This window comes from Heterocephalus glaber, unplaced genomic scaffold (genome assembly GCF_053883595.1).
Source record: "Heterocephalus glaber isolate CG9 unplaced genomic scaffold, H.glaber_assembly_v1.0 deba00001481, whole genome shotgun sequence".
In the NCBI taxonomy this organism is placed as follows: Eukaryota; Metazoa; Chordata; class Mammalia; order Rodentia; family Bathyergidae; genus Heterocephalus; species Heterocephalus glaber.
The window spans coordinates 16871891-16899768 of record NW_028258317.1 but is presented as its reverse complement, the minus strand read 5'-3'; the positions used below and the strand labels follow the sequence as shown (position 1 = coordinate 16899768).

Sequence of the window (27878 nt, the reverse complement as noted above, 5' to 3'; positions counted from 1 at the left end):
GGACTCAGATGATAGCCTTTCTTGACTACATCCCAATTAGTCCTGGGTATGGAGGACCTATTTCAAATACTACAATATATTCTGTCTTTTACTTAGATCTCCCCATATTCCCCAGCAAACTGCCTACCAGAAGACTCAGAAGACTAGAATGAACCAGGTAGTGGTCTGGGGAGGCCAGTGTAATGATCATTGCTCCAACCCCTCCCTTTCACAATTCCTTTGGACATAGGAGGGCAATGCATGAAATAAAGGTGAACCTTACCTCGTAGTCATGGGGCAAGATGGGTGTGATCTGGCGACAAGTGAGGGTGATATTCTGGCCAGGAAGCTGATAGACAGTCCAGGCTCGGGGATAGAGGGCGTGGTAGAAAGCAAAGTAGCCACACAGGCCCCAGTTCCAGCTGTGCAGGACACTTGGACGCTCCATGGACAGAACTTGCTGGTACACAGTCCGTCCCTCCCGACGCAAGCACACTGTAAACTTGACCGAGAGAAAAGATGGGATGGAATGGAGTAACCCACAGGCACTGGTTTCTCTCTTCTCCGAGCAGCTTCTCTTCTAGAGGCTGTGATTGTCACCTCTAACCTCAGGTCATGCCCTAGGCTTTCTTCCAGGCTTAGGAAGTAACCACCAAATCCCGCTGCCTTTCCCTACTGTTGCCTAGCATATAGAAAGCCCTAGGTTCAATCCCCAGTACAAAACCAAAAAGAACCTCCAAAACACAAAAATTTGGCAGCTCCTATAAAGTAGGAGCTATGTGGGATACCTCTTCCCTTGATTCAAACTATGCCTGATGTTTTTACTGTCTGTAACTTTTTGTTGGAATAGTGCATGATGGCTAAGGCCACAGGCTTTTTACGACATAGAGACCTGGTTCGGAATCTCGATCTTTAACCAACCACATAACCCTGGGCATATTACTAACCCTCTCTAATCTTAATTTCCTCATCTGTAAAATTAACACGATAAAGGTACCTAGTAGGGTTTTTTTTTTTTTGGTACCGGGGATCGAACTCGGGTCCTTGCACCTGCCGAAACCACTGAGCTAAATCCCCAGCCCTAGTAGAGTTGTTTTTAATATTAAATATGCCAAAAGCTTAGCACAGTGCCTAGACACATTAAGCATGCAACAATTAACTGTATAGTCCATGCTTCCAGAAGGCACTTCCCCTTGGGATACCTGAGGATAAGGGAGAGGGGGATCTTGGGAGTATTATGTAGGGTCTGCAAACTTGAATCTGGAAGGACATTATCACCAGTGGGACTTAATATCTGCCAGCCATTTTTCCTCTGAAGATAAGCTGAAAGCTGGAGGCATTCCTGGCAGGATAGAAGAGCTTGATAGATAATTCAAAAAGGGAGGTCACTAGAGAGATAGGAAGAAAGACCGGCCACATACTTTTGACAACTTAAGGCCCTAATGTTATGTAGGAGGAGAGGGAAAAATAAGCTCCCTAAAAGGGAAGACAGCTAGAGGTATAAGCCTGGGAGACAGGGCCTTTTGTCCTTGAGCAGAGAGACCTCTAGCGATGTGATCTACAGCATAGGAACTGACCTTTGATTGAAAGTTCACAAATCAGGGAGAGGAGTAGTGGCAGTATACATTTTTTTCCCCGTGACTTCTAAATCTTGGGTTTTATTTTCCCTTCTAGTCTTACCAAATGTTCTTTCAGCCATGTTAAGTGACGTAGGAATTCTCTATACTATGTGGCAAATATTGGCTCAGCTAGTAGAACTAGGGCAGTGAAATAGGTAAGAGGCATTAAAAAAAAAAAAGGCATTTACTAGAGAAATGCCAGGGCTGTTTACGGTTCTAAGGAACATGTTCTGTGCATGTTGTATCCCTATAGTATATCCCAGCACAGGGCTAGGCACACAGAAAGCATCCTGAAAGCACTTATTGGCTTGAGTCATACGTATATCTAAATGCCAAACTCCACACCAGTCAAGAAGCATTCTTTGTCTGGGGCTGTCTACCTCCTGGCTCTTACCTGGTCAGCGATAACTGTCTGGTGCTGGTATATTCCTGGGTTAAGCTGCCAACGACAGAACTGGCCTCTCCAGCCACGGGTAATAGTACCTCCACCAATGCCACCCAGGGGACAACCTAGAGACAGAATCAGGATGATTAGTAGGGTATGGGGAGAGGAAGAAAAGCCCATTTCTCACTTTCTAGACTATAGATTGGTTCCTCTAAAAACCTAGGGACAGATCAGTGCAGTGTGCATAAACTATGTGGCAGATCTAGAGTTTGAACCCTCTGAGCATGGCAGAGCTGGGGTGAGGCTCACCATAGATCTGTCTCAGGGGCACACAATTGATCATATCGATGAAAGGTTTCTTCTTTTCCACCTGGGTCTTCCGGTACCACCACTTCAAGTACCTGAGGAGCAAAGTGGCAGTGTGAGTACAAGGTGGTGGGTGGGTAGTTCTTCACAGGCTGCAGACTCCCGCCTCTTTTTTGTGTGTGTGGTACCGGGGATTGAACTCAGGACCTTGTGCTTGCCAGGCAGGTGTAGTGCCACTGAACTAAATCTCCAGCCAACCTGCCTCTCTCTTGACAACCAGCTGTGACCTCCCACTGAATAATATCCCAAGGATAAGACCCCTTCATCTTCCCACTTGCTCCAATGCCTTTTGTTTCCCCTCTTTATTCTCCTCAGAAAGAGCTTTATGATCTTTCCTTTCCAGACTCAAATACCGCTGGTTTAGTTCAAACCTCAAGAGCTTTTGTCCGAGGTGCTGAAAGGGTCAGGTATACTTCCCTTGCCTACATTCTCCACTGCCCACAACCCACCTCTTAAATAGGTACAGGCTGCTGAGATGATGTTCTTCTTTTTAAAATAATTAATTTTCTTTCTGGTTATGAAAGGCTAAAATCTAGAGAATACACCAGGTAGAAAGAAAAGAAAATTTCACCCAAAGTGAAGCAGTGTTTACATTTCAGGCCATTTCTTAAGTCTGTAAGCTTTCAGACTTTGCTCTTTCATAATATCCCTATAACGCCTAAAAAAAATATCCAAAGTTTTCCTGGTCTAGCTCCTGCCTTGTATCCAACAGGTAAGAGATTGTTTCCAATAGGTAAAATGGTTCTGTTTTTAAGGCTAAGGCATCTGCCCCCACCTGCTCTCTTTTTCCTACAAATTCTCATCCAGGATGGGTTCTCACTAAGCAAGCTCTGCTCTGGTGGACTTTTCCCCATTTCCACTCTATTCCCAACCCAATCATTTTATTTTATTTTATTGTGGATTTTTGAGACAGGGTCTCTCCGCCATGACCCTCACAGCATAGGGTCCGAAGCCAGGGAGACTGACTATCTAGTCTATGGAGGAGAAAGGGAGTAAGGAGGAGGCGAAGGACCATGTTCAGGCTCGGCCCGAGGCATCTCTCTATATAGTTAAGGCTGGTCTTGAACTCATTATGTACCCCAGGCTGGACTTGAAACTTGTAGTGATCCTCCTGCCTCAGCCTCCTCCCAAGTGCTGGGATCACAGGCGTGTGCCACCACACCCTGCTCTACTCAATCATTTTAGAACCAATGCTCAGTCACACCACTTGTAACCAACTACAGTAATTAGGTAAGCCTTTGAGCCTCAGTTTCCTCATTTACAAAATGGGGATCCCTCCTGTCCTAGCTATCATGGAATAGCAGAAACATCTGATGACATAACAGATAAGAAAGCCATAAAGTGGAATACCTGTGACATTCACAATTAGTACTTACTATCTCAATTCCTAATCAAACAATACTTCTTTATTTCAACATTCCAAACTCTTTCCTTGGGGAAAGAGTAACAAAGACTCTGAATGTTACCCTCAGCACAGGGCAGAACACTCTGCAGTACATAAATATTTGCTTAATTTACAATTGAAAGAAGGTACAAATAATGGAACACAGCAATGGTAGGCTGGAGCAACCAGAGGGAAAATGTGATTAAAGAATAGGGACAGTAGTTTTGTAGTAGATGGGGTGGGGCTTGGGGCAGAGTAGGGCAAAAGGTGAGACGTTGGGGAACAGTTTCTCTTTGACAGTTTAGAGAAAACTGGACTTTGAAACTAGAGCCCAGAAAGGATTGGTGGTGGAAAGCCAGGTTTAGGGTAGCCAGAGAGAAGAAATGCAAGATAAGAAGTTAGAACAAAACAACTATTTGGGATAGAGCAAGCACTCAGTATTTACTGAATGAAAGGACCCTGGCTAAAGGGAGAATAATAAAAACGAGCTCTTACCAAGTCTAGGCCCAGAAAACTGTCTTGCTGGAGCTCTTGTTTGGAGTGCCCCCATTTCTGCTCCCTCTTAAGTGCTCTCTGACACACTAAGCCACTAATTAGCAGCTGGCCATGCCTGACCTATAGGCCTTCTCCATAATTTCAACCCCAACTCAAGAATTATCATTCCAGATGCTTCTTACCTCTGCTTTCTCAAAGCAGGACCTCATTCCATCTCAAAAGGTCTGTGTTAATGATTCCCACTCTATGCTGGTCCAGGGGGCTAAGCAACAGCTTCAGGCTTCTGTAACTCAACTCATTCTGGGGGTAAAATGCTAGGATGCCTACTTGGTGCTGACCTCACTATCCCTACCACATGTACCTCTCTGGGCTTCTTCAGCACCCTAGATCCCATTTGGACCCACAGGTCTTTGGGGTCAAAGTTGGACTTGGTCAGTTTCAGAAGCAGCCTGGAAGGATGATTCTCCTTTGGTACAGGCCATCCACAGGCAATAGCAAAGGAGCCAGACATTCAGGCAGCACCGGGCTCTTCCCACTTCCCAGGGGTGGGATTAGGTAAATGGTCTTCCCATCACAGCCCCTCAGCACTGACTTGGGAAGTGCAGGGTCCCTTACTGTAGGAGTTGTCAAGCCTGACTTTCTCAACCTTTGCCTCCCTCCCCAGCTTTGTGTTTACTCCGTGGACTGACTCAGGATGACTTGAGAGTGATGCTTCCTGTCCTCACATCCATTTGTTCCTGTTACTAGGTATGGCTCCTAGTCTTTGAACTTAGCGGGTCCAGAGGGTTTCTATAGCCCAAGATAAGCTCCTGAGGCATTTGTAGCCTTTGGAGGTGGGGGAAGAAGCCAGGGCAGCCTCTGTAAAACTATTATTAAGAGCTCTGGGGGGCCAGGGATTTAGCTCAGTGGTTTTGCCACCTGCTCCGCAAGCGCAAGGACCTGAGTTTGATCCCCAGTACCAAAAAAAAAAAAAAAGAGCTCTGGGGACATCTATGGCAGTGCCTACCTGGTCATCTGTGGGGGACTAGGGATATAGCTCCAGCACTTCTATCTACCACTGAGCTATGCCCTGACCTTACTTTTTTTGAGGCCAGATCTCATTATGATATCCAGGCTGGCTCCAAACTCCAGGCTCAAATGAGCCTACTACCTTCCCTACAGATGCTGGGATTACAGGTGCATTACCACCAAGCTCAACTCCATTTTTGCTTTCCATATCAGGAGCTGTCTCTCCCAGGATAGAGTGGACCTCTCCTCACCTCCTCCTTAAGAGTCGACAATAGGTAGGTTCTTACCTATTCCCTGCAGCTAAAGCTTGAAGACAGACCCAGATGAGTAACATCATATGGTTAAATAAGGTACAAAGAATGCTTCAGCTGCTCAGAGAATTGGGCTGAGAATGCCCCCCCTCAAGTAAAGTACCGTCAGTACCACAACAGGGGTACTAGCCTTTCATACCTTGCCAAAATGATAAGTTAATCCCAAAGGGAAGTCTTTGCAAGAAAAACCAGTACATAAGAGGGATCTCAAATGAGAAAGGTTAACCGCGGGACCAAATATTTCTACTCTTTTCGGATGAAAAGATCCTGGAAGCAAAATAAATGTGATTTGGCCTCATCCTTCAAAACCACAGGCCTAAAACATGCTGGATATGGGGACTACTTGCTTTTCCCACTTTTAGAAGTCTTCCAATAGAACAAAGTGAAGTCCAAGGCATTCTAAGCAATAGGTTCTACTCACCTGATACCCATGCCCAAGTGCTTTACCAGGTTGCTTAGGGAGATATTGTTAGCTTGAAAGGGTTTCCTCTTCTCTGCAAACTCGTGAGCCAGGCAGATGCGCCAACCAAAGGAAGGCACCTGGTAGCCCCTAGCTTTACCCTCATAGGAATCCATCAGCTGCCCAAAGTCTTCCGGACTGCAGTAGCTTGGTTCATTTTGGGGTCTAATGTCCTCAAGGATCTCCCGGTGTGTAACCCGCACAGCCGCGGTGCCTCCAGTATCTTTAGGGCAATAAACTTGTGGATAACCTTTGGCACAGCTGATCTGCTCCGACGCTGGCACGTCGGTTCCCATGTTCTCTGGATCCTGGGTCCCCAAGACCTCGATGGCACTAGGTCCCGAGCCTTCTGACACAAAGTATCTCGCCAGCCAAGTCCAGATAAGAGCGCCGGTTGTAGTTCAAGAGGGTCAGACGCTGGGCTAAGCTGAGGTGAGCTGGTTTCAAGGTAGAGCCGGGGAGCTCTCGCCGCAGTGGCAGTGGAGACAGCAATAAAGCCGCCCGGCGCTCCCCTTCGGTCGGGTCTGTAGGTTCAGGGCGGGAAAGGTTGGGCCTAGTCGTCATTGGGCTGTGATAAGAGCTTGCCTGGCCAAAGGCCGACAGGGACAGCGGAGAGGGGAGGAGCCGCGGGGCCAGCCCTCAAGGCCCCGCCCCCGGGACGGCCCGGAGCCGGCAGCGGCCTCGGCCCCTCCCCTGGGCCGCAGCACCAAGTCCCCCAGGGCTGGGGGCCAGGTCTCGCCGGCCGGGGTCCCGGGCAGCGCCGGCGCCCAGACGCCACTCTCTGGGACAGTGACCTAAGGCGCAGGGGCCACCCGAGCCCCTTCCGGTCGGAAGCATCCGGCGGGCCGGACCGGAAAGAGCTCTGGGGGCGGGGAGGAGGACTGAAAGGAAATCCCGCCTCTGCCGCGCCGCTGAAGCTGCGGACGCCGCGGTTTACCTGGCTCTGTCCGGGAGGGACAGGGAGGTGAGGGCCTCGGGACAGTGAGATTGAGGTTTCGACCGCGCCAGGTAACGGACGGCCGTGTTCTTGGGCCGGGGGCGTGGAGCTTTCAGGGAATGCGGGGTAGAGGCCAGCCTGAGAACTCGGGGGGTAGGGGAACTAATCTCGCGCTGAGGGGAGCGGAGGACTGGGCCTACAAGCGGTACTCTCTCCTTGGGGGCCGTACTGAGTCTGCAGAGCCGCGTCTCTCTCATCCGCTGACTCCACAAATCCGGGCTTGCCTTCCGTCATCGAAGTGCTGTTCCTCGCCCCATCCCCCCAGGTCGCCCGAAGTTTATAAAGAAAAGCCGTATCATTTGGTCTGGGACCTGACCCTAGTCACACCCCTTGGTGCTCGCCTAAGATACTCCCACTTTTCTGTGGTACTGACCTCCCATGCCCCATGTTTCCTTCTAGATCTGATTCCGGAGCTGCCATGATTGAGGTGGTAGCAGAGTTGAGCCGGGGTCCTGTATTTCTGGCGGGGGAGGCGCTGGAGTGTGTGGTGACCGTCACCAACCCTTTACCTCCTACAGCCACTTCTGCATCCAGGTGAGGATGCTGATACTGAAGGTGTTGGCCCTTGGGAGGCACCCTGGTATTGCTGGTGCTAAGCCAGAGGTGAAGTTGTCTTGTAACTACACCTTCTTGCTCATTGTGCCCTCATTATAGGAAAGGGTTATTTAACAGAAGATGTGGGTAACAAAGCTCTCTCTTTTCTTTCCTGACCCCGCCATTCCCTTTTGTATCCACTATATATTCTTCTTTGTTTAATGGTTTCTCTTTGAGGGTTCTAGGTTTCCTGATCCTAGGATAGCCACCTAAATTTGTTTGGTTTATCACACAATGTAGTAGGGAGTTTGAGAAATCATTTGTGAGGTCAGGAAGTATCCTCTGATGTCTCCTTTTCCTCTTCCCACAGTGAGGCCCTGGCCTGGGCCAGTGCACAGATACACTGCCAGTTCCATGCCAGTGAGAGTCGAGTAGTGCTGCCTCCCCCTGACTCTAGTCAACCAGATGTCCAGCCTGACAGCCAGACTGTCTTTCTGCCTCACCGAGGTTAGAGTTAGGGCATTTGGCTTGGGAAGGGCTGTGGTGGGGTCTTTGTCACCTAACAGTGAAATTAAGTTGTTATTATGTGTCATAGCCTTGGTCACATGAGGGATGGAGGTGGGACGTAACTATTGTTTTGAGAGTGTAAGACTCTGTTTCCATGTCACAAGAAAAGAGAAATTGGCAGTTCTTCACTGCCTTCTGTTAGTGGGCTGGCCTTGTCAAGTATTGGACAATGGAGTCATTAAATTGCAGTTTTTCTTACTTTTTGTAGGCGAAAGGGGTCAGTGTATCCTTTCTACCCCACCAAAAATTCTATTTTGTGACCTGAGGCTAGACCCTGGAGAATCAAAGTCATGTGAGTGACTGTCCCCAGCCCTGAATTGCCTTTTAAGTCTCCTGGAGGGAGGATGCCTCTGGCTGCCTCTACCTGCCCTGACTACTGCTTCCTAACCAGACTCCTACAGTGAAGTGCTGCCCATAGAGGGACCACCCTCCTTTCGCGGTCAGTCAGTCAAGTATGTCTACAAATTGACCATTGGCTGCCAGCGTGTCAACTCACCCATCACTTTACTCAGGGTTCCTTTGAGGGTTCTTGTGCTGACTGGTAAGTAAGGGTTCCTGAAGGGAAGGGTTGAAGTAGAGCTTTGCCAACACAGAAATAGTCTAGAGGGCTTGCAAGAAGAGCTGCAGGGAGGCTTCCTGGTCTTTGGGAAGGTGCTAGGGAACTGGGGAGGGAGGGAGGCTTCTGGAAACTGGGTTGAGATCTAGATCTCAGCCATACCTCTCCCCATGCCTTCAGCACTCTTAAGTTGGAATTTAACCCTACTGTTTATTTTCTTTTCTGTCTCTTCTCAATGTTCCCTCTCTTTTCATTCTTTCTAGGCCTTCAAGATGTCCGGTTTCCCCAGGATGAGGCTGTAGCCCCATCCAGTCCATTCTTGGAGGAGGATGAAGGTGGGAAGAAAGATTCATGGCTAGCTGAGCTGGCTGGGGAGCGTCTCATGGCTGCTACATCCTGCCGAAGCCTCCGTGAGAATCTATTCAGAATTGCCTCACCCCTTTCCTTCCCTCAAAATATTCCTTTTTTTTTTGGTACCGGGGATCGAACTTGGGTCCTTGCACTTATAGGGCAGGAGGCCGAACCACTGAGCTAAATCCCCAGCCCTCTCAAAATATTCCTGAGAGACAGTTTCCTAACTACCGTATAATTCGGTGGATCCATTCATATCTCACCCCAGATTATAAGGAAAAGTCCACCTTTTGGCCCTTGGGACCCAGTCCTAAACATTCTGTAATGTAGACTCCAGGCTTATTGTGTCTTATTCTCTCCAGATTTATACAATATCAGTGATGGCCGAGGGAAAGTTGGGACATTTGGCATCTTCAAATCTGTGTACAGGCTCGGCGAGGATGTGGTGGGGACCTTAAACTTAGGAGAAGGAACTGTAGCTTGTTTGCAGGTGAGAAGGAAAGAGCTCCTGGGGTGCTGGGCGTGAAGGACTAGGGTGAAAGGAGGGCCTATGTAAAGAGGGGTAGTTTGGAAAAGTGGATAGCGTGGTCATCTGGGGTCCCTTTGGGGAAATAGCTTGAAGTCGGGGTACTCTCTCACCTAGAGTCTCTACTTCCAAAAGCCTGCCAGCATGCACCTCTCTTCTTGCTCCCAGTTTTCAGTAAGCTTACAGACTGAGGAGCGTGTACAGCCTGAGTACCAGCGGCGCCGTGGGGCAGGGGGTGCCCTCTCTGTGTCCCATGTGACTCATGCCCGGCACCAGGAGTCTTGCCTACATACAACTAGAACCAGCTTCTCTCTCCCCATCCCTCTCAGCTCCTCTCCAGGCTTCTGCACTGCTGTTGGTAAGATCCTGATCATTATTGGAGAAGGGAGTGGGGGGAGGTAAAATACTGTGCTTCGGAAGAGCGTAATGGGTCCTGATTCCTACTATACTGCCAGATGTGCCCACATCCATCCTCTGACACTTTCTCAGAGCTTCAGGCTTTAACCCCATTTCATAGATGCCCTGACCCTCTAAACTCTTTTAACAATTTTATAGAACTCTTTGCCCACTCCTACCTTCTGGAACTCTGTGATGCACTGATATTTGATTCCTTAGTACATTTACTTCAAGCTATCAATTTTGACTATCCCACTCGAGTTATTAGGTAGTTAACACTACTGTCCTTAATTCTGGTTAATACAGCAGATTTCTTTAAAAAAAAGAGAAAGTCCTTGATCACAGTTCCCTGCCCTGGGACTGTCTCTTTTCCTAAATACATTTCTCATTCACTAACCATATCCTGTCATTGGCTTTTATTCTTGCTATTTTCTAATGCCTCAACCTCTATCTTTTTCTTCCACAGTGTCCTTGAAGTGGCAATTACATTTTGAATTTGTAACATCTCGAGAACCAGGATTGGTACTGCTGCCCCCTATGGAACAGTCCGAACCTGCCACCTGGACAGGTCCTGAGCAGGTGCCTGTAGATACCTTCAGCTGGGAGCTCCCCATCAAAGTGCTGCCTACAAGCCCCACTCTGGCCTCATATGCTGTCCCGGGCCCCAGCACCAGCACCATAACCATCTGAAACTGGCCTACCTGCCCACGATGGCACTGGTTTCTTCAGGATACTAAGAATTCCATACTTCAACTCTGATAAGGCTCACTTTTTCCACTTGGGACCCAGTGGCACAGACAGTGGGAGGCAGACTTTCAGCTGTAGCATTAATTTATTTATTCAGAATAAATTGGCAGCTGCTAGTGGTTTCCCTGGAAGTGGCAGCAGCAGTGAGCAGTCAGCAGATGGATGATCAGGTGAGTCTAGCTGGAGTGGGGAGCAGGAGCCCCAGGAACAGGGGTGTTAGCTGAGCCCCACTCTAGGTCGGGCCCTCCGCCTTTGCAGGGTAGCCGAGGATCAGATTTTTGCACCAAGGAAAATTGGCAGGTTCCTGTCTCCTGATGAACCTCACATCCAGCAGGGAAGTCAATGGGATGCTGAGACCTGAGGAACCAAGGATGGGGAGTCAGCACAGTGAATGATCACCTTTATAGGCCCCCGTACCCTCCCACAGTTGTCTTCCCATGTCCTACTTTAGTGTCCCCTGCTCCTCCTGACTAAGTTCTTACCTACTATATAAAAACTTTAGTTTTGTAGCAGGAGTATTTTCCTCCAGATCCACCTCAGGCTCCTTCACTGTGTAGCCTGAAGGCTTATCTTTCTCACTCTTGTTGCTACCTGCAGGTCTGGCTAGTCTCATACTTCTCCCTGTTCATTCTTACCTCACAGCAGTGCAGTCACTCCCTGGCCATCCCTCAGTAAGTTACATCAGAGGCGTTCCCTCGGGTCATTCTTGGTTACTCACGTGTCGCAGCAGCCCACACCGACAGGATGCAGACAGGTGCAATGGAAACAGTCCTTGCGGAGCCAAGACTCACCCAGGGTGAAATATTTCCCCTCATAATGACAGGGAGCTGGGGAACAATGAGTAGTGTTAGTGGGTGTGGGAGTGGTGGTAGCAGACAAGTCTCTTCTGGTCTGGGGTGGGAGAGAGTTGGTGCATACTAACCCCATGATTAGTCTTTCCTGTTTCACAGTTGGAGGGAGTCAGGGTATTCTGACAAAGGATCACCTCCAATCCCTTGCTGCCACTCTCGCTGCCCCCCCCACCTCCTCCAACTTCTCAACCTTTCCTAGCCCCTCACTCCACTTTACCTTGAGCTTGGAAGTAACACTTGCTGTGGACTGCTGGGTACTGCAGGAGTAGAGACACCAGCAAGAAGATGATCCCCCAGCCTCCTAGGGTCCCCTTGGCCTGTCCAGCCCAGAGCATTCTTAGGGCCATTTCTGTGGCACAGCCTTCTGGGACCCTTCTTAGCTTCTATTCAGGCTACTCTGGTCTTGTCCTTATGGCTTTTCTTCAATTTGCTCCTTGAGTCTTAGTTTCTTTCTCTCCCTGGCTTCTGTCTCACACCATCTCCATGCCTTCTTGCACAGGCTGAGGATGTTTATAAAGTGAGGACCCTGGCCCCCTGCTGAGTTTAGCTGGAAATGCTGTAACTGTTTCCTGAGGTGAGGGCATGAAAACAAGAGGTCCAGCTTTAACAAGCTGTGAGAGCTGATTCATACCCCTGCACAGTCTCCGCACAGCTTGAAGGAGGGCGGTGGCCATGGAGGAGGCACTGGACTGGGCACTTCCCCAGCAAGGAGGTGGGACGGATGCAGGCCCCATGTGGTGCCCAGATCTCCCTGACCTGGAGAGAGGAAGCATTCTACCACCCCCCACCCCCCCAGTACCACAAGGGGTGTGTGTTGGGATCCCTGCCTGAACCAGAGGGAGGCATTTCCTGAGGATGGCTAATTCTGTGCCCTAGCCAAACGAAGGAGCTGCAGCAGGGTGCAGTAGCCAGAGGCTCCAGAAGAGTGAGCATGCACCTGGAGTGCAGTGTTTCCCTCAGATCCTGGGCAGGGTTTCCCTCTTGGCATCTGAGAAACAGGGCTGCCTTCCAAAGATGGGAAGGGGGTTTCTTTTTTTCCTCAGTCATCCCAGAGATCAACTGTCCATTGTTTATCACCCTCAAACACAAAATGTATACAAGATTGTCCTTGGCTTGGGATGTTTCTGTGCTCCTTTGAAAGAGGAGCATCTCTAAACCCCCAAAAGGGGGATCCATCACCAGTTTCCCAGGAATCAGTCACCAGTTTCCTCATGATGGAATTTAGGAATTTATCCTACTTTTGAGTCTCCTGCAGGTTTTGGATTACCTACAATGGTGACTGAGAGCAGAGGCTATAGAGTCAGGCTACTGGGGTTCAATTCTGACTCCACTTCCTAGCTATGTGACCTTAGGCAAATTACTTCACCTCTCAGGCTGTTTCCTTATCTATACATTGGGAACAGAAATGCCAACTCAGAGAATTGTTATGAGGTAGCACATGGACTGCTCTCTGCACTATTTCTGACACATATACCCCTCAGGAAAGATTAGCTACTGTGATTGCTGGTAAAACTCAAGAGACAAAATGGGTGGCATTTTTTGTTTGTTTGCTTGAAAGACACCAAGCAATTTTGTGTGCACAGCTGAGGGTTTCTGTTGGGGACTCTCCTGGCTGACTTGGGTCTCCTTCATACTCATGCTCCATGCTACCCCTACCATATCCTTCAAAAACAGATACTGTCAGGAGCATTTTGGTTTTTGTCCATATATTCTTGAACTCTGAATTTGGTTTGAGAAATGAAGTTGCTGATCTGTGTGCTTTCCTCACACCAGTACCAGCACCTCTGCCCTGGGAAGAGGTATCATTTTCTAATCTTCTATTTTTGTTAGCTGTTTTGTTTTTTGACACAGGGTCTCATTATGTAGTTCAGGCTATCCTTGAAGTCACTGTGTTGTCCAGGCTGGCCTTGAACTTGAAGCAATCCTCCTGCCTCAGCCTCCCGAGTTGTGAGATTACGGGCATTTGCCACCATTCCTGTCTTCTGATCCTCTTTCCAGCCAATTTTAGTTACTTTTTTTTTTTTTTTTTTGCTTTTTGGGGTTTTTTTTGTATCGGGCATCAAACTCAGTCCCTGTGCTGGCGAGGCAGGTGGCGGCACCACTGAGCTAAATCCTTGTCCCCTGCTTTTTAAAAAATTTTTTGGTGCTGAGAACCAAACCCAGGGCCTCATGCTTGCTAGACAAGTGTTCTACCACTGAGCTAAATCCCCAGGCCCTAACTTTTGTACTGTTCCTTTCTCATTAGAATTCTGATCCACTTCCCATCCCCACTCACATGAATTCTCAAGTTTGTTCTCTCTCTCCCTTTTTCTTTTCTTTTTTTTTTTTTGTGTGTGTGTACTGGGGATTGAACACAGCGCTACACTGTATTCACACTGAGCTACAGCCCCACTCCTTTTATTTTGAGACAATCTCACTAAATTGTCTGGGCGGGGCTTGAACTTGCAGTTCTCCTGCCTCAGCTGAGAATGCTGTTATTACAGGCATTTACCACCATGCCTGGCTCACTTCTCCCATCTGACCCAGTCTTGGCCATATTTTTGGTGCAACAGTCCCTGGTCAAACTGGATTTATTTTTCTTTTCTGTACTTCAGAGGACCATGTACCAGCTATTCCCCTCCCACCTACAAGGCCAATCACTTGGGCATTTATTCTCTTCTTAAGTTTACTCTCATTTACTGCAAGACTCACTGCCTACTGCATCGTGCATCAAATACAACTACTTCTGGCCTCCTTTTGCAGAGAGCTATCCTGTTTGTCACCTCTTCCTTCAGAAACCACTGTCAGTGTACGACAGACTCTTTGGACGTCCTCTTTCAAGATACCCTTTCCCTTTCAAAGGAGTCCCAAGACAGGAAAATCCATTTGTATAAGGGTGGCCTGAGGTAGGCCAGTGTCTAGCACAGAGATGCAGACGTCTCACCAGTGGTCTGTAGCTCCATTGCTGCCTTTGGGCAGAGGGGGAGGTGGGTGTCCATTTGACACCCAGACCACTGGGCTGTGGAATGTCTTTTTCTGCAACCTGGGGGCGGGCCTGAGTGGGGAACTGGGGAATGCAGGTGATGGTGATAGAAGGTGGTGGGGAGCCCTTTGGCTGTGGGTGTGTGTGTAAGGGTTAGCCACCTGGAAGGGAGATGATTAGGTCTGTGGAGGTAGGTGTGTAGGGAGGCTTCAGGGAAGGGAGAGGCTGAGCTGAGCAGGGATTCCTCTCCCACATTTGGGGGTCCGGGAGCGGCACAGAGGTGTTGGGTGACCACGTGTGAGTTCTTAATGCAAGTGTAGGGGTTGTCAGTGGTTAGGGCCCAGCCTAAAGTCCCGGGAGGAGAGGCTGTTTGGGACTCCGGTGGCCGCAGGGTGGGAGGAGCGGCTGGCGTGCACTGCTTTGGGATAAGGAAAACATCCGCCGGAGGCCTGGCTGGGCTGCCCTCCAGCGGCCCAGGCAGGTTCTTGGGGCGAGGAAGTGAGTGCATTCCGGTCCCCCCAGGCTGGCAGCTGCCGTCCACCTCCTATGAGTCACCTCGACCCCCACCTGCCCGCAATGGGAGGCAGAGTACAGCGACCTTGGGGGATCCTAGGGGGAAAAATTATATGATAGAGGGGTCAGTGAGGGGCCTCTATCTTACTGCACCCAAAGCACGCCGAATATGTAAGTTTGTCGTGGAATGGAGGTGGGAGGGGAGAAAGCCTCTGGAAGAATCTTGAGGGTAGGAGGAGGCCACAGGAAGATCCCACGGAGAGGGAAAGGGGTCTGTGGAAGTGGGGTGGGAGAAGCCAAGAAAGGAAAGTGGAGCGCTCTTGGCCTGGAGTAACAGGAAGGAAAACGTCCAGGTTAGGCTTTCGAGAGCAGAAACTAATGCAAGGAGAGATTCCCATCAAGTGGCCAATTGGCTACTTGCATCATGAGATCTGTCCAGAGGTCTCTTTGGACAGCAGGGTAGGTTTTAGGGAGTAGTGGGAGTTGGGCTATTTGGGTACAGCTGTGGCTAGGTTATCAAAGGTTTTCATTGTGGAGATGAGGGATTCTGATTTGGTCTTGCAGGTAGCATGCAGCAGTAGTAGGTGGTTTATAAGCCGGGTATTCTCCACACACTGGGAAGCTGGGGAGTTCAGTGATTTATCAAGACCTTGTCTCAAAATTTATAAAGTGCATGGCAGGAGGTGGAGGGGGGAACAGGGTGGGGGGGAGTCTGGGGTTGTAGCTCAGTGGTAGAACTCCCCTAGGTTGAACCCCCAGTATCAGTGACAGGGTTACTCCCAGTAACCGGGTTATTAATCTAGCATCACTGTCCGCTGGCTTTTGCCCCCCACCCCAAAATACTGATGTGCTCATTTTTATGGTAATTTAAAATTGCATGGTTCTACCTATCATGATTTAAGTAATTTTGTTGAATTTTAAAAGCTAAGTTGAAATAAAATTTGAAAAGTTGAAAATCTGATTCAATATTTGTTTTAAAACCTAAACTCAGGCAATTGAGATTAGTTATGTGATGTTGAAACTGTTACTGTTGTGCCAGATTTTCCTTACTGACTAGACCCTATTCCTATCAGGGCCTCAGTTCTTGGATGTCTGTAGCATACCCTTTCTGCTTCATCTTATTTCTATTCTTGTTTTTTTTTGGAGACGGGATCTCACTATGACTGTGTAGCCCAGGTTGGCCTCCAATTCACGGTAATCCTCCTGCCTCGCAGCCTCCCTAGTACTGGGATTACAGGCTTGCTCACTACTTGCTGCTATTGCCCTTTTGTTGTTGTTGTTTTGGTACCAGGAATTGAACTCAGGACCTTGGCTTGCCAGGCAGGCACTGTGCCACTAATATTGATCTATTTTTAACCATAGCTTTTCCCTGCCTAGCTTTTTTTTTTTTTTTTGGTACCAGGGATTGAACTCGGGACTTTGCGCTTTTGAGACAGGCGGCGGAACCACTGAGCTAAATCCCCGGTCCTTCCCCTGCATAGCTTTTAACTTGCTGTTTGTATCCTGAAACATGTAAAACATTTCTTGGGCGGGGTCACTGGGTTCCAGTGTACAAGGACAAGTAACTCAAAATATATGTTATGATGCTTACTATCTTCTGTGGGAGGGTAGCTATAAAGTTTATTTATCTGATGGCTGATAAAGAGAAAGCTATAGCTATTTAATTCATCATAGTGTTTGTACAACATTGCAATTTGTTAGTGTGATTTCTAAAATGGTACTTGATTCTTATCTCAAGAGATGGACACTAATTGCCATGATTCTTATAATTTGTGCTGTTTTGGGCCAAAGGCAATTTTAAAGATTAGAATACTTACAGTGTATTTTAAACATCCTTAAACTCTACAGTTGGTTTTGTTTCCAAATAAGAAAATCTGGGTCCGTTAATGAAGAAAGAAAAGATTTTCTTCCTGGGCCCTGTTGCTTTCCTGCTGTTTTAGCCCCAGCCCTGCCTTATTCCCAGTGACTTTGCTTTCTTATTTATTCTGCTGGGCATCTTTAGAGGAAAACTTCACACCAACTTCCTCTACTATAAATTCTCTCCCTCTTTTCATCTCTACACTTTCTTTGCCAACGTATACCAATACTTCTTCACTAAGCCCACAGTCCTTTCTGGCTGTTTTCTGTCTCAACACTCTGCTGTTGAAATTCTCTCTTCCTTTGATGAGATGTCGGGTTTTTAAAAGGCTAGGCTTCAGTGTATTCTACTTCTGTTTCCTTCCTCTTGTATACCTTTTCCATATTCTGTTTCTAAACTGTTATGCTTGATTTCATCAAAGCTTTAACCTTTTTCTTGTGTTTAAAATTTTCCTAAATACAGTAAAAAAGATGCTATGTTTCCATTACTTTTCCTAATTTTTTTTTTTCGGTACCAGGGATCGAACTCAGGACCTCGATGCTTGTGAGACAGGCGGCAAAACCACTGAGCTAAATCCCCAGCCCTACTTTTTCTATTTTTTTGTTTGTTTGTTTGTTTTGTTTTTGGTACCAGGGATCAAACTCAGGTCCTTGAGCTTGCGCAGCAGGTGGTGAAACCACTGAGCTAAATCCCTGGCCCTCTACTTTTTCTATTTTAAAAGGGTCTCAATTTCACATCTTCTTTGGTGTCTTCTTCCAATATTCTGCATCCAGAAACATGACAGGGCCATAATTGTAAAGTCCACTGAGTGACAATTTAGGGTTGGTGTTGTGCTAGGCATTGTATAATTGTATAATAAAGTTTATAATCCTGGTGCCAGATTCCTAAATGCTTACAGACAAAAGATACTGTCATACCTGTGTGCATGAATGTTGTCCACACAGATAACAGAACTAAACATATATTTACATATATATTCATATTCATTCTGGGATTCCTCCACCCCAGGCCTTTTAAATTTTTTTATTTTGACACAGGGTCTTTCTAGGTCACTAAATTTCCCAGGCTGTGCTTGAACCTATGATCCTCCTGCCTCAGCTTCCTAGAGTGCTGGGATTACAGGTGGGCATCAACAGGCCTGGCATGGCAGCTCTTTAAAGATATAAAATTATTATATTTTTGTTACTTATTTTTCTAAGTTTTCTCTTTACTCCACCACTGTCCAATAGAACTTTCAGCTATGATGGAGATGTTTTCTGCCTGAGCTGTCCAGTTGGTAGCCAGTAGACAAATAATGGCTTTTTAGTATTTGGAATTTGGCTAGTGAGACTGAGGAACTGAATTTTAAATTTTAATTTGGCCAGATGAGATGAATGGCTACTCTGTTAGTGCAGCTCTAAGCCATCTGGGGATTAGTATCCTGTCATACGTTCTTACCTGCTACTTCAGAAATCTTATATGGTAAAAATGTGTACTCTTGGATTGATCTGGAGGCCAGACTCACATTAAAGAATGGAGAAAAAGGCCCAAACCCTACTACCAGAGCACTGATGAGTAATGTCAATTTTTACTGAAGTTTTCTTAAAAGGAGGAAAAATAATGATTATATCTCACATCCCATATCCCAAAAGCAGAACTTAAAATTAAATACCTTCCTTGAATTTCTCTTTCACTAAAGTCACATTCCCTAATTGCTCCAAAACCTTTCCTTTTGCTTTCCCCCTTTTTCTCAAAAACATTTCTTTCTCTTTGAAGTTTACTCACCCATTTTCTTTAAGCACCCACCTCCATCTGTCCTCTTCCCCCAAGAGAAGAGCTCTTAGGGAGGTGGTCTCCATTTTCCCTTCCCTTCCATCATCTGGGTTCAGTAAAACCAGTGGTTGTTTTCTGGACCTTCTTTGGGGATGGTTAGGGCTAGAGGATGATAAGCTTATGGTCTTTTTTTTCCCTACTAATAATTCCTGACTAATAATTTCCCCACTAATAATTCTAGAAGCCCTCTCTGCTTTACTGGAGATTCTTTAAGCATTCTTTTGCAGAAGAATCTCTAATTTCTTTTTATTCCAAATCTATACCTGGACCCTGGACACATCAGAAAGCTACTTCTATAATAGTTACTTTGTTGCTTTTTATGTTACTTTCATCAGTTGATCATCTCTTTACTAGTCTTCTAGGCATACATATGTGTCATCCACTGACAGAGCAACATTTATTTCCTACTGCTCTTACCCAGTTGTCTCATCCTCCTTTGATTCCTTTGGTTCAACATTGTTGTCCATACTTTCTTCCCTTTATTGCCTGATGTTTTCATATCCCTCTTTATCCATCTCCTTAATTAAATTTACTATTAAAAATAGTTTCTGGGGATGTGGTGCATCCCTATAATCCTAGTGCTCTGGGAGGCTAAGGTAGGAGGCTCCCAAGTTCTAGCCCAGCCTGGGCAACTTGGCAATTTAGTGAGATGCTGTCTCAGAATTTAAAAAATAAAGAGCTGGGATGTACCTCAATGCAAAGGCCCCAGATTCAAAACCTAGTAGCACCCGTGCGTGCACACACACACACACACACACACACACACACACACACACAGAGTTTCTAGATTATCAAAATTTTTCCAGGAACTCACACAAGTTTGTGTATTGTAACCTAAAACTATACATGTGGTAATGATAATGATTTCTTGTAGATTGGGGCTGATGGATTAGTGGAGGAAGTTTGTCACACAGTTTGTCAGCCTTGGCATTGTTAATATTTTAGGCCTGACAATCCTTTGTTGTGGGGGGCTGTCCTGTACGTTGTAGGATGTTTAGCAGACCCACTACATATCAATTGTACTTTTTTTTTCCCATTAAGTTTATTGGTACATTTTAGGTATAAAATACAGTTACGTTCATCATTGGGATCTTGTACTATTACCTGAGTATCTTGGTTCTTTTTTTTTTCCCCCTTCCCTTGCCCTCCCTTCACCCCCTCCACCATTCCCTATTTGCAAAGATTTTGTTTCCATTTTTTCCTTTTCTCATATTTTTTCTTTTCCCTTTTTTACCTTTCCCCTACCCCTCCCACGTCCCCTGCACCTTTAGACCTTTTCTTCCTGTTATACAATATCAATTATAAATTTCTTAAATTAAAATATCAAGATCTAGGACACATTACCACAGATTTTACAGATTTTAAAAGGATCTAGGAAGCATATTTCAAAAATCTGTTTTGAAATAAATTTGACAACTTTACTCTTTATCTGTCCATTAAACTTTGAAACCTAGGCCCCACCAAAATAGTCTTTCAATAAAATGACACAATTAGGATAGGATTGGCAAGGTAGAAGCAAAATCTTTATATGTAGATGAAATGATCATCTTCAGAGAAAATACTAAGAAATCTCTAGGAGCCCCTAGAACTTGTATTTGAATTTAGCAAGATTAGAAAACACAAGCTATATATAAAAATCCAGGTCTGTGTATACTTGCTATAAATGAAGAATTGGATATTGAAATTTAAAAGTTATGTAGGAGTACAAAGGACCTAGAAAAGTTAAACAAAAAACAACAGTGTTGGAAGACGTTTAGTACCTAATTTTAAGACTTCTTCTAAAGCTACAGTAATCAAGGCAGTGTTGGTATAAGGAAAGACATATAGATCATTGGAGTAAAACAGAGAATCTACAAATAGAACCACACATATAGGGTCCACTGAGTTTTGAAAGATTATTTAACATTAGCATTTTATAGACTATAAACTCAATTCAAGAGCCGAGGAAGAGATAGGGTTTTCAGCAAACGGCACTAGAATGCGTGGTATCTGTATATAAAAACTTAACCTCAACCCTTTATTTCCATACCTGAAAATAACTTGAAGGGATCTATGAACCTAAATATGAAAGCCTAAAAGTATAAAACTTTAAGAAGAAATTATAAGGGAAAATGTTTGTGAATTCAGGGTAGGCAAGAACTACCTAGGATACAAAAGGCATGATGTATAAAAGAAAAAAATTGATAAATGAGATTCCATCAAAATTTAGAACTTTAAATGACATCATTAAAATGAAAAGTAGTCCTTAAACAGACCATATTTACAATGCATATAACCTATGAGCAGAATATATAAAGAATTCTTAGAGGTCATTAATAGACAACCCAATTAAAATGTAGACGTAAGAAGATGATAAATAGTACAGCACAAGGAAAGGTGTGCAACTCTAGAATCAGAAAAATACTAATCAGTACAGTAACAGGATTGAATTATACACACATTAGGGAGATGAAGTTAAAAGTTTTAAAAGCCTTGTCATGACTTTTTGTTGGATTCTCCCCATTTGCGTTTAATTTGTCACGCCCAATGGATTCATTCTGCTGGGTTTCCTGGGGTTGTGATCCTCATTGTCTTTTCCTAGGGTATTGTCTAAAATCTTTTGGAGTGCTGGTTTGGTATTCATGAAGTTCCTAAGGTGATCTTTGTCATGAAAGTATCTTATTTCTCCATCAATTTTGAAAGATAGTTTTGCAGGGTACATCAATCTGGGTTGGAGGCTGTTTTCCTTTAGGGCTTGAAATACATCAGTCCAAGCTCTTCTTGCCTTGAGGGTTTGCATTGAGAAGTCTGCTGTGATTCTGATGGGCTTTCCTTTGTATGTGATTTGTTTCTTTTCTCTCACTGCTTGTAGAATTTTATTCTTCTGTTGGATTTCTGGAATCCTAACTATTATATGCCTATGTGTAGATTTTTTTTGATCAAGGCTATTTGGAGTCCTATATGCCTCACTTATCTGTATGTCAAGTTCTTTTCCCCTCCTTGGGAAGTTTTCTGCCATCACTTCTGTGAACAATTTTTTTATGTCATCTGCACTCTCCTCTTTCTTCATTGACTCCAATCAGTCTTATGTTACTCTTCTTTGCATCGTCTAGCAGCTGCTGGATTGATTTCTCATGTTCCTTTACAATTTTAAAGCAATTTTTCTTTTCCTGGTCACTAATTGCAATCTTTTCTTTTATATCTGAAATTCTATCCTCACATTGGTTCATTCTGCTGCGCAGACTTTCGATGGAGTTTTTAATCTCCAGGAAATCTGTTTGCATTTGTTTTATGGATTCCATTTGTTTCCTATGTTGGGATTCCATCATGTTCCTCAGAACCTCTATTTTTTTATCTGTGTCCCCTCTAGATTTATTAATCATGTCTTGCACCATAAGCAATATCTTTGCTATTATCTGAGTAATTATTTCTGATTTCATTTTTCCCAGATCCTCTTTTGTTGCCAGTTCAGAGAGTCCAGGTGGTTGAGTATCAGATTGTTCCATCTCATTTCCCTTTGGGGTTCCTGTAGGTGATCCAGAAGTCTGTTTTTGAGGCTTATTTATGTGTCTTCTCATTTCCATGGTGGGGGGGTGCTTCTGGCACCCGTGCGGCTCACCTTCTCTGCTCTAGGAGCTTGGGATGGCAGTGGGGGAGCTTCCTTCTGGATGCTGGGACCAGCTCACCTTCTCTGCCCTAGGAGCTTGGGATGGTGGCGGGGGAGCTTCCTTCCGGGTGCTGGGACCAGCTCACCTTCTCTGCCCTAGGAGCTTGGGATGGCAGTGGGGGAGCTTCCTTCCAGGTGCTGGGACTGCTCAGCTTCTCTGCCCTAGGAGTTTGGGATGGTGGCGGGGGAGCTTCCTTCCGGGTGCTGGAACTGGCTCAGCTTCTCTGCCCTAGGAGCATCAATTGTACTCTTATAGTTGTAACAACCAAAAATGTTTCCAGACCTTGCCAAATGTTCCTGGTGGCTAAAATCTCCCCCACTCCAATGTTGAGAATTTCTGTGCTGGAACATCCATTTTCTTTTTGTACTGAGGATCGAACTCGGGACCTTGTGCTTGCGAGGCAGGTGCCGGAACCACTGAGCTAAATCCCTGGCTCCATTTTCTGAAATTGATTAGATGGTTATACTTTTTTTCCTCAACTGCTGATTTATTTGCTTAACCTAGTCTTTAAATGTGTGTTCTTTGTCAGGCATGGTGGAGGACACCAGTAATCCCAGCACTCGGAGGCTGAGGCAGGAGGATCATCACAAGTTCAAGGCCAGCCTGAGCTATATAGCAAGATCCTGTCTCTAAATAAATAAATAAATAAATGTATGGTCTTTGATTTACTTGGTAGGAGATGTCCTCTTAAATTTGCAGATTCCTGAGCTCATCCTAGACCTACTGGATGAGAAACACTGGAGGTGGAATCCAGAGGTCTTATTTTTATATGACAACCAGGTAATTCATTTGCCCTGGGCTTGACCCTCCTGTGGCATAAATGCTGCATTACCCACATTTTTTTTTCCCTGCAAGTCTTTCTGGTGTTCCAGCTTTGCTTCCGCTCTTGGTCCCTTGATGCCAACTCAAATAAGGAGGCCTTAGGTTACCAGGACAACGGGAACACAGGAAACAGTAAAAGGCTCAGCACTGTGACAGGCATCACAGACTGTGGCTTTACTGGCTTGCATTCTCCTTAGGGACTCAGTCATACTTCTTATTACTCATTCCACAAGTCTACCTTTACAATTCACTAAAAGTTTCTCTCCACTTCATTGGCTGCCATTGTAATCTAGAATTTTATGCCTTCAGATCTACTATTCAGTATTAGCCACTTATTTAGTCTCCTTGCTCTCCTTCTGGTCTGTATTATATATGCTGTTGCCATTTTATTTTTCTTAAAACATGGTCATCACCATGAGATTTCTGTGCTCAAGAACCTCTCTGTTGCCTATAGGAGCTTCTCAGTCTGACACTCTGTTAGCATTCTTTTTTTTTTTTTTTTTGGTACTGGGGATCGAACTCAGGACCTCGCACTTGCCATGCAGGTGCTATGCTGCTGAGCTAAATCCCCAGCCCTCTGTTAACATTCTTTAGGATCCTCCTTGTTCAGCTAAATGTGAGTCTTCAGTCCATCCTAGTATGAATTAATTAATGGACTACATAATAGTGAGATTAACTGAGACCTTCCCTACTCCTGGACTCCAACTTTGGCAGAATTTTCATGTGTATAGTTTTAATGAGGCATGATGAAAAAATACAAAAGAAATAGAAGTCAGAGCTCGTAAAGAGCAAGTTGCATAATATGTATAGTATAATTCTGTTTATATCATGAACTTTTTTTTTAGTTTTGGGCATTATTTTGGGGGACATTCTTTATTAACTCTAGAACATACATGTTTGTAACTGAGGCCCCAATTTCACCTCATTTTCTAATCGTTTGGCATAGGAATTTAATACATTGTACCAGTAATGTTGAGGGTCCCATTTCACTTGATGGGACTGATAAACATGCTTTTTTTTTTTTTGGTACCAGAGATCGAACTCAGGACCTTCAGAGGCAGGTGGCAGAACCACTGAGCTAAATCCCTGGCCCAAACATGCATTTTTAAAAATCAGAATGAAATCTTAGTAAAATCTTAGGTCCTGTGGTAGGTGAAATTTTACTCGATGAAGAATAAATTGCCACAGTGTTTTCTGAAGTAGCTATACAATTTTTCCAGCATTATATGAGATGCCAGCAATTCTGATCCTCGTGAGCACTTAGTATTTTCTTTTTTTAAAGTCATTCTAGTAAGTGTATAAATGTATCTCTCATTGTGCATTCCCTAATGATTAATGACATTGAGTATCTTTTCATGTGATTATTTGCCACCAGTATCTCATATTTGGTGATGTCTGTTCACATCACTTCCTCATTTCCAAAAAAAAAAAAAAAAAAAGTAGGCTAGTCATGGTAGTGCATGCCTGTAATACCAGTCACTTGGGAGACTGAGGCAGGAAGACTGTGAGCTTGAAGCCAACCTGGGCAACATAGACCTTGTCTCAAAACAGCAACAGTTGGATATGGTGGCACGTGCCTGTAATTCCAGCATTCTGGGGGGCTGAGGCAGGGAGATCACAAGTGTGAGCCTAGCAGAGGCAAGCTAGTGACTTAGTGGGGCCCTGTCTCAAAAAATTAAAAAGGGATGGGATATGGTTCCATGTGAAACCCCTGGGTTTAATCTTTAGAAAGAAAAAGTAGAATGTTTCGCTTCTCATTATTGAGTTTTAAGAGTTCTTTTTTCTGGATACAAATTGATTATAAATATATGAATTTAAAATTCCTCCTGTTTGGTGGCTTGTCTTTTTTTTTTTTTTTTTTTTTCCTTTATGGTATCTGTTGAAAAGAAGCTTTAAAGTTCTGATGAAGTTTCATTTCTTACTTTGGCCAGTTATTGCATTTGCACAGTTTCTTCCTCAAAGTATTACACCATTAACCTGAGAATTTTAAACACATGCTTTGCTGATTTTTTCTACTTGTATATTATTTTTATTTGAGTCTTTTATGGGTACAGACGGAAGTTTACTCCCATTGATGCCAACTCTTCCTCAATCCTCCAAGCAGTCTTTTCCTTGGGGAGTTGTACTGTAAAATTCTAATCACTACAATTACATAATATCAAAATACCTTATATATGTAATAACAGCTTTGCATATGTCCACACCCAGTGAAGCAAGGTAATTTTCTATGGAAGTTATGTGTGATGTGATAGGTGATGTCATGATTGTGGATGAACTCATCAAGGAAGTAAGGAAGTAAATATGGGAAGTAAAATATAGAAATCTGAAAAAAAAAAAAAAAGAAAAGAAAGAAATCTGAGGTTAAGAGCCTAGGGGAAAAACTCATAGTTCAGAGAGGGGAAGATTCTTCATGGTGAGAGTTCAATTGGACATTGACATGGAAGGATAGCTAAGAGTCTGGGCTGTTGTAGAAGCCATGACAAGAGTTTAGGAAGGAAGTGACAATAGTGTCAAATGAGACATCACTGGAGTAACATACTGTCATTTGTAGAGTAGCAGCTTCAGTATGTTCTTATCTAGATCATTTATATTATAACAAGTATGTAGTGTGCTGAATACAAACTCTGATATAAAAGAGCCATACAGTTGTGTTTTATGGCTGCGAGGCAGGTGGTGGAATACTTTTTTTTGTTACTAGGGATCAAACTCAGGACCTTGTGCTTGCGAGACAGGCGGCGGGACCACTGAGCTAAATCCCTGGCCCCTATGGCTGCTTCTCTCTCCCTCTCTGTGTGTTGGTGCTGGGCTTCAACCCAGGGCCTCACACATGCTAGGCAAGACCTCTGCCACTCAGCCCTAAAGTTGTGTTTTAAAGTAATGTTTCTTTGTAAAAAAGCACAGTGATAGATAATTTAGATAAAAGCTCTTATCAATTTTTTTACTGGTTGTTCTAGTTCTTTTTGTGTTGCTACAACAGAATACCTAGAGTAGGAGATTTATAAAGAACATATTAACTTTTTACAGTTCAGGAGCCTGAGCCTGGCAAGCCCCTTGGTGTAACATCCCTTGGCAGAAAGTAGAAGGGCAGGGCCGGGCATTTAGCTCAGTGGTTCCACTGCCTGCCTTGCAAGTGCAAGGACCTGAGTTTGATCCCTGGTACCACAAAAAAAAAAAAAAAAAAAAGAATACCTGCTTTCGGGCCAGGAATTTAGCTCAGTGGTTTTGCCGCCTGCTGTGCAAGCGCAAGGACCTGAGTTCGATCCCTGGTACCAAAAAAAAGAAAGTAGAAGGGCAAGAGAGAGGGGAGGGAAGGATAGGGTGAGGGTGGGGGAGACAGACAGGCCAGACTAAACCTTTTCTCAGGACCCCACTCCTGTAGAGTGCTCATGACCTAATCACATCTGAAAGGTTTCACCTCTCAGCACTGTGGCATTGGGGAATAAATTTCCAACACATGAACTTTAGGGGACACATTGAAACCATAGCACTGGTATGTTTTTAAATGGAAACTTAAACTTAAAAACATTTAAAAAATTCTTTCATCCCTGTGGTAGCTTTAAAAGAAAACTCAATTTTTCTTATTACAAAGGTAATAATCTTTAAAATATGTGTCCAACCTTTTGGCTTGCCTGGGCCACACTGAGTGAAGGGGAATTGCCTTGGGCTACATATGCAGTATATAAATAGTCAACATCTATCAGTAACAAAATTTCTTTTTAAAAATATTTTTATTAGCCAGGTGTGGTGGTACACTCCTCTTATCTCAGCACTTGGGAGTCTGAGGCAGGAGGATTGCTGTAAATTCAAAGCCAGCCTGAACTAAATAATGAGACCCTGTCTCAAAAGGAAATATTTTTATTGTAACATTAAAATGAAAGTAACATAAGCCTGTGGGCCAGGATTGAACATGCTCTTCTAACCTGTACTACCCCAAGAGATAGCTGCTCTTTTTTTTCTTTTCTTTTTTGGTACCAAGGATCGAACTCAGGACCTTGTGCTTTCAACAGGAAGGTGGCAGAACCACTGAGCTAAATCCCCGACCCTGATAGCTGCTCTTAACATTTTGATTTGTGCTGTTCCAGGTTTCTACTCTGTGGGTGTGTGCACATGCGCACATGCACACACATTTTTATTTTTATTTATTTTATTTATTTATTTATTTATTTATTTATTTGGTACCAGGGATTGAACTCGAGTCCTTGTGCTTGCTCGGCAGGCGGCAAAACCACTGAGCTAAATCCCCGGCCCCCTGCACACACATTTTTAATGAAATTGAACTTATTCCATACATTTTTCATCCTTCTGTTTTATTTATTTATTTATTTATTTATTTATTTATTTATTTATTTTGTACTGAGGATCAAACTCAGGACCTTGGGCTTGGGAGGCAGGTGCTGGAACCACTGAGCTAAATCCCTGGCCCATCCTTCTGTTTTAATGTATGATGAACAATCTTTTATATCATACATCTCTGAAACAATGTTTAACGGGTTGCTTGAATTTTTTTTTTTTAAACCTGGTTTTTATTGCTTTTTTTTTTGGTACCGGGGATTGAACTCGGGTCCTTGTGCTTGTGCAGCAGGCAGCAAAACCACTGAGCTAAATCTCCGGCTGCTTGAATTTTAATATAGCAATGCCCTATTAGAAATTTGGATATTTCCTGGCCAGCCCTTTACTACCTCCCCACCTCTTTTTGTATTTTATTTATTTATTTTTTTGATACCAGGGATCA

General features: G+C 44.7%; 3 protein-coding genes across 7 annotated transcripts in view; 1 reads left to right on the top strand and 2 right to left on the bottom strand.

Moving 5' to 3' along the window:
• Positions 1-6303, bottom strand: part of Gba2 (glucosylceramidase beta 2) — an 18292-nt gene extending 11989 nt beyond the window's left edge. Inside the window, exons 1-4 of the mRNA XM_004870141.3 lie at positions 5969-6303; positions 2293-2384; positions 1993-2108; positions 263-481 (exon numbers count right to left, since the gene is read on the bottom strand). Of these exons, the coding sequence (XP_004870198.1) occupies positions 263-481; positions 1993-2108; positions 2293-2384; positions 5969-6303 (762 nt within the window). The remainder of the gene's footprint in view (positions 1-262; positions 482-1992; positions 2109-2292; positions 2385-5968) is intronic.
• Rgp1 (RGP1 partner of RAB6A GEF complex) lies at positions 4666-27878 on the top strand. 5 transcript variants are annotated; one of them, XM_013067560.3, is made up of 10 exons: positions 4666-4975; positions 5450-5511; positions 7404-7538; positions 7909-8045; positions 8314-8397; positions 8497-8646; positions 8925-9071; positions 9375-9502; positions 9707-9896; positions 10401-15963. In XM_013067560.3, exons 3-10 carry the CDS (start codon positions 7423-7425, stop codon positions 10622-10624), a joined length of 1176 nt encoding a protein of 391 aa, XP_012923014.1. In that variant the 5' UTR covers positions 4666-4975; positions 5450-5511; positions 7404-7422; the 3' UTR covers positions 10625-15963. The 5 variants fall into 5 exon arrangements, 4 of the variants coding, with proteins under 4 accessions (XP_012923014.1, XP_012923013.1, XP_087039848.1 ...); XM_087183722.1 differs by lacking the exons at positions 4666-4975; positions 5450-5511 and adding exons at positions 6869-7015; positions 22854-27878 and having other exon boundaries at positions 10401-10513; XR_002391017.2 differs by lacking the exons at positions 4666-4975; positions 5450-5511 and adding exons at positions 6877-7015; positions 22854-27878 and having other exon boundaries at positions 10401-10851.
• On the bottom strand, positions 10858-11879 carry Msmp (microseminoprotein, prostate associated). Its single transcript, XM_004870146.4, has 3 exons — positions 11750-11879; positions 11400-11508; positions 10858-11038 (listed from the first exon to the last, which is right to left on the bottom strand). The coding sequence occupies exons 1-3, from the start codon at positions 11877-11879 to the stop codon at positions 10858-10860; spliced, it is 420 nt and encodes a 139-aa protein (XP_004870203.1).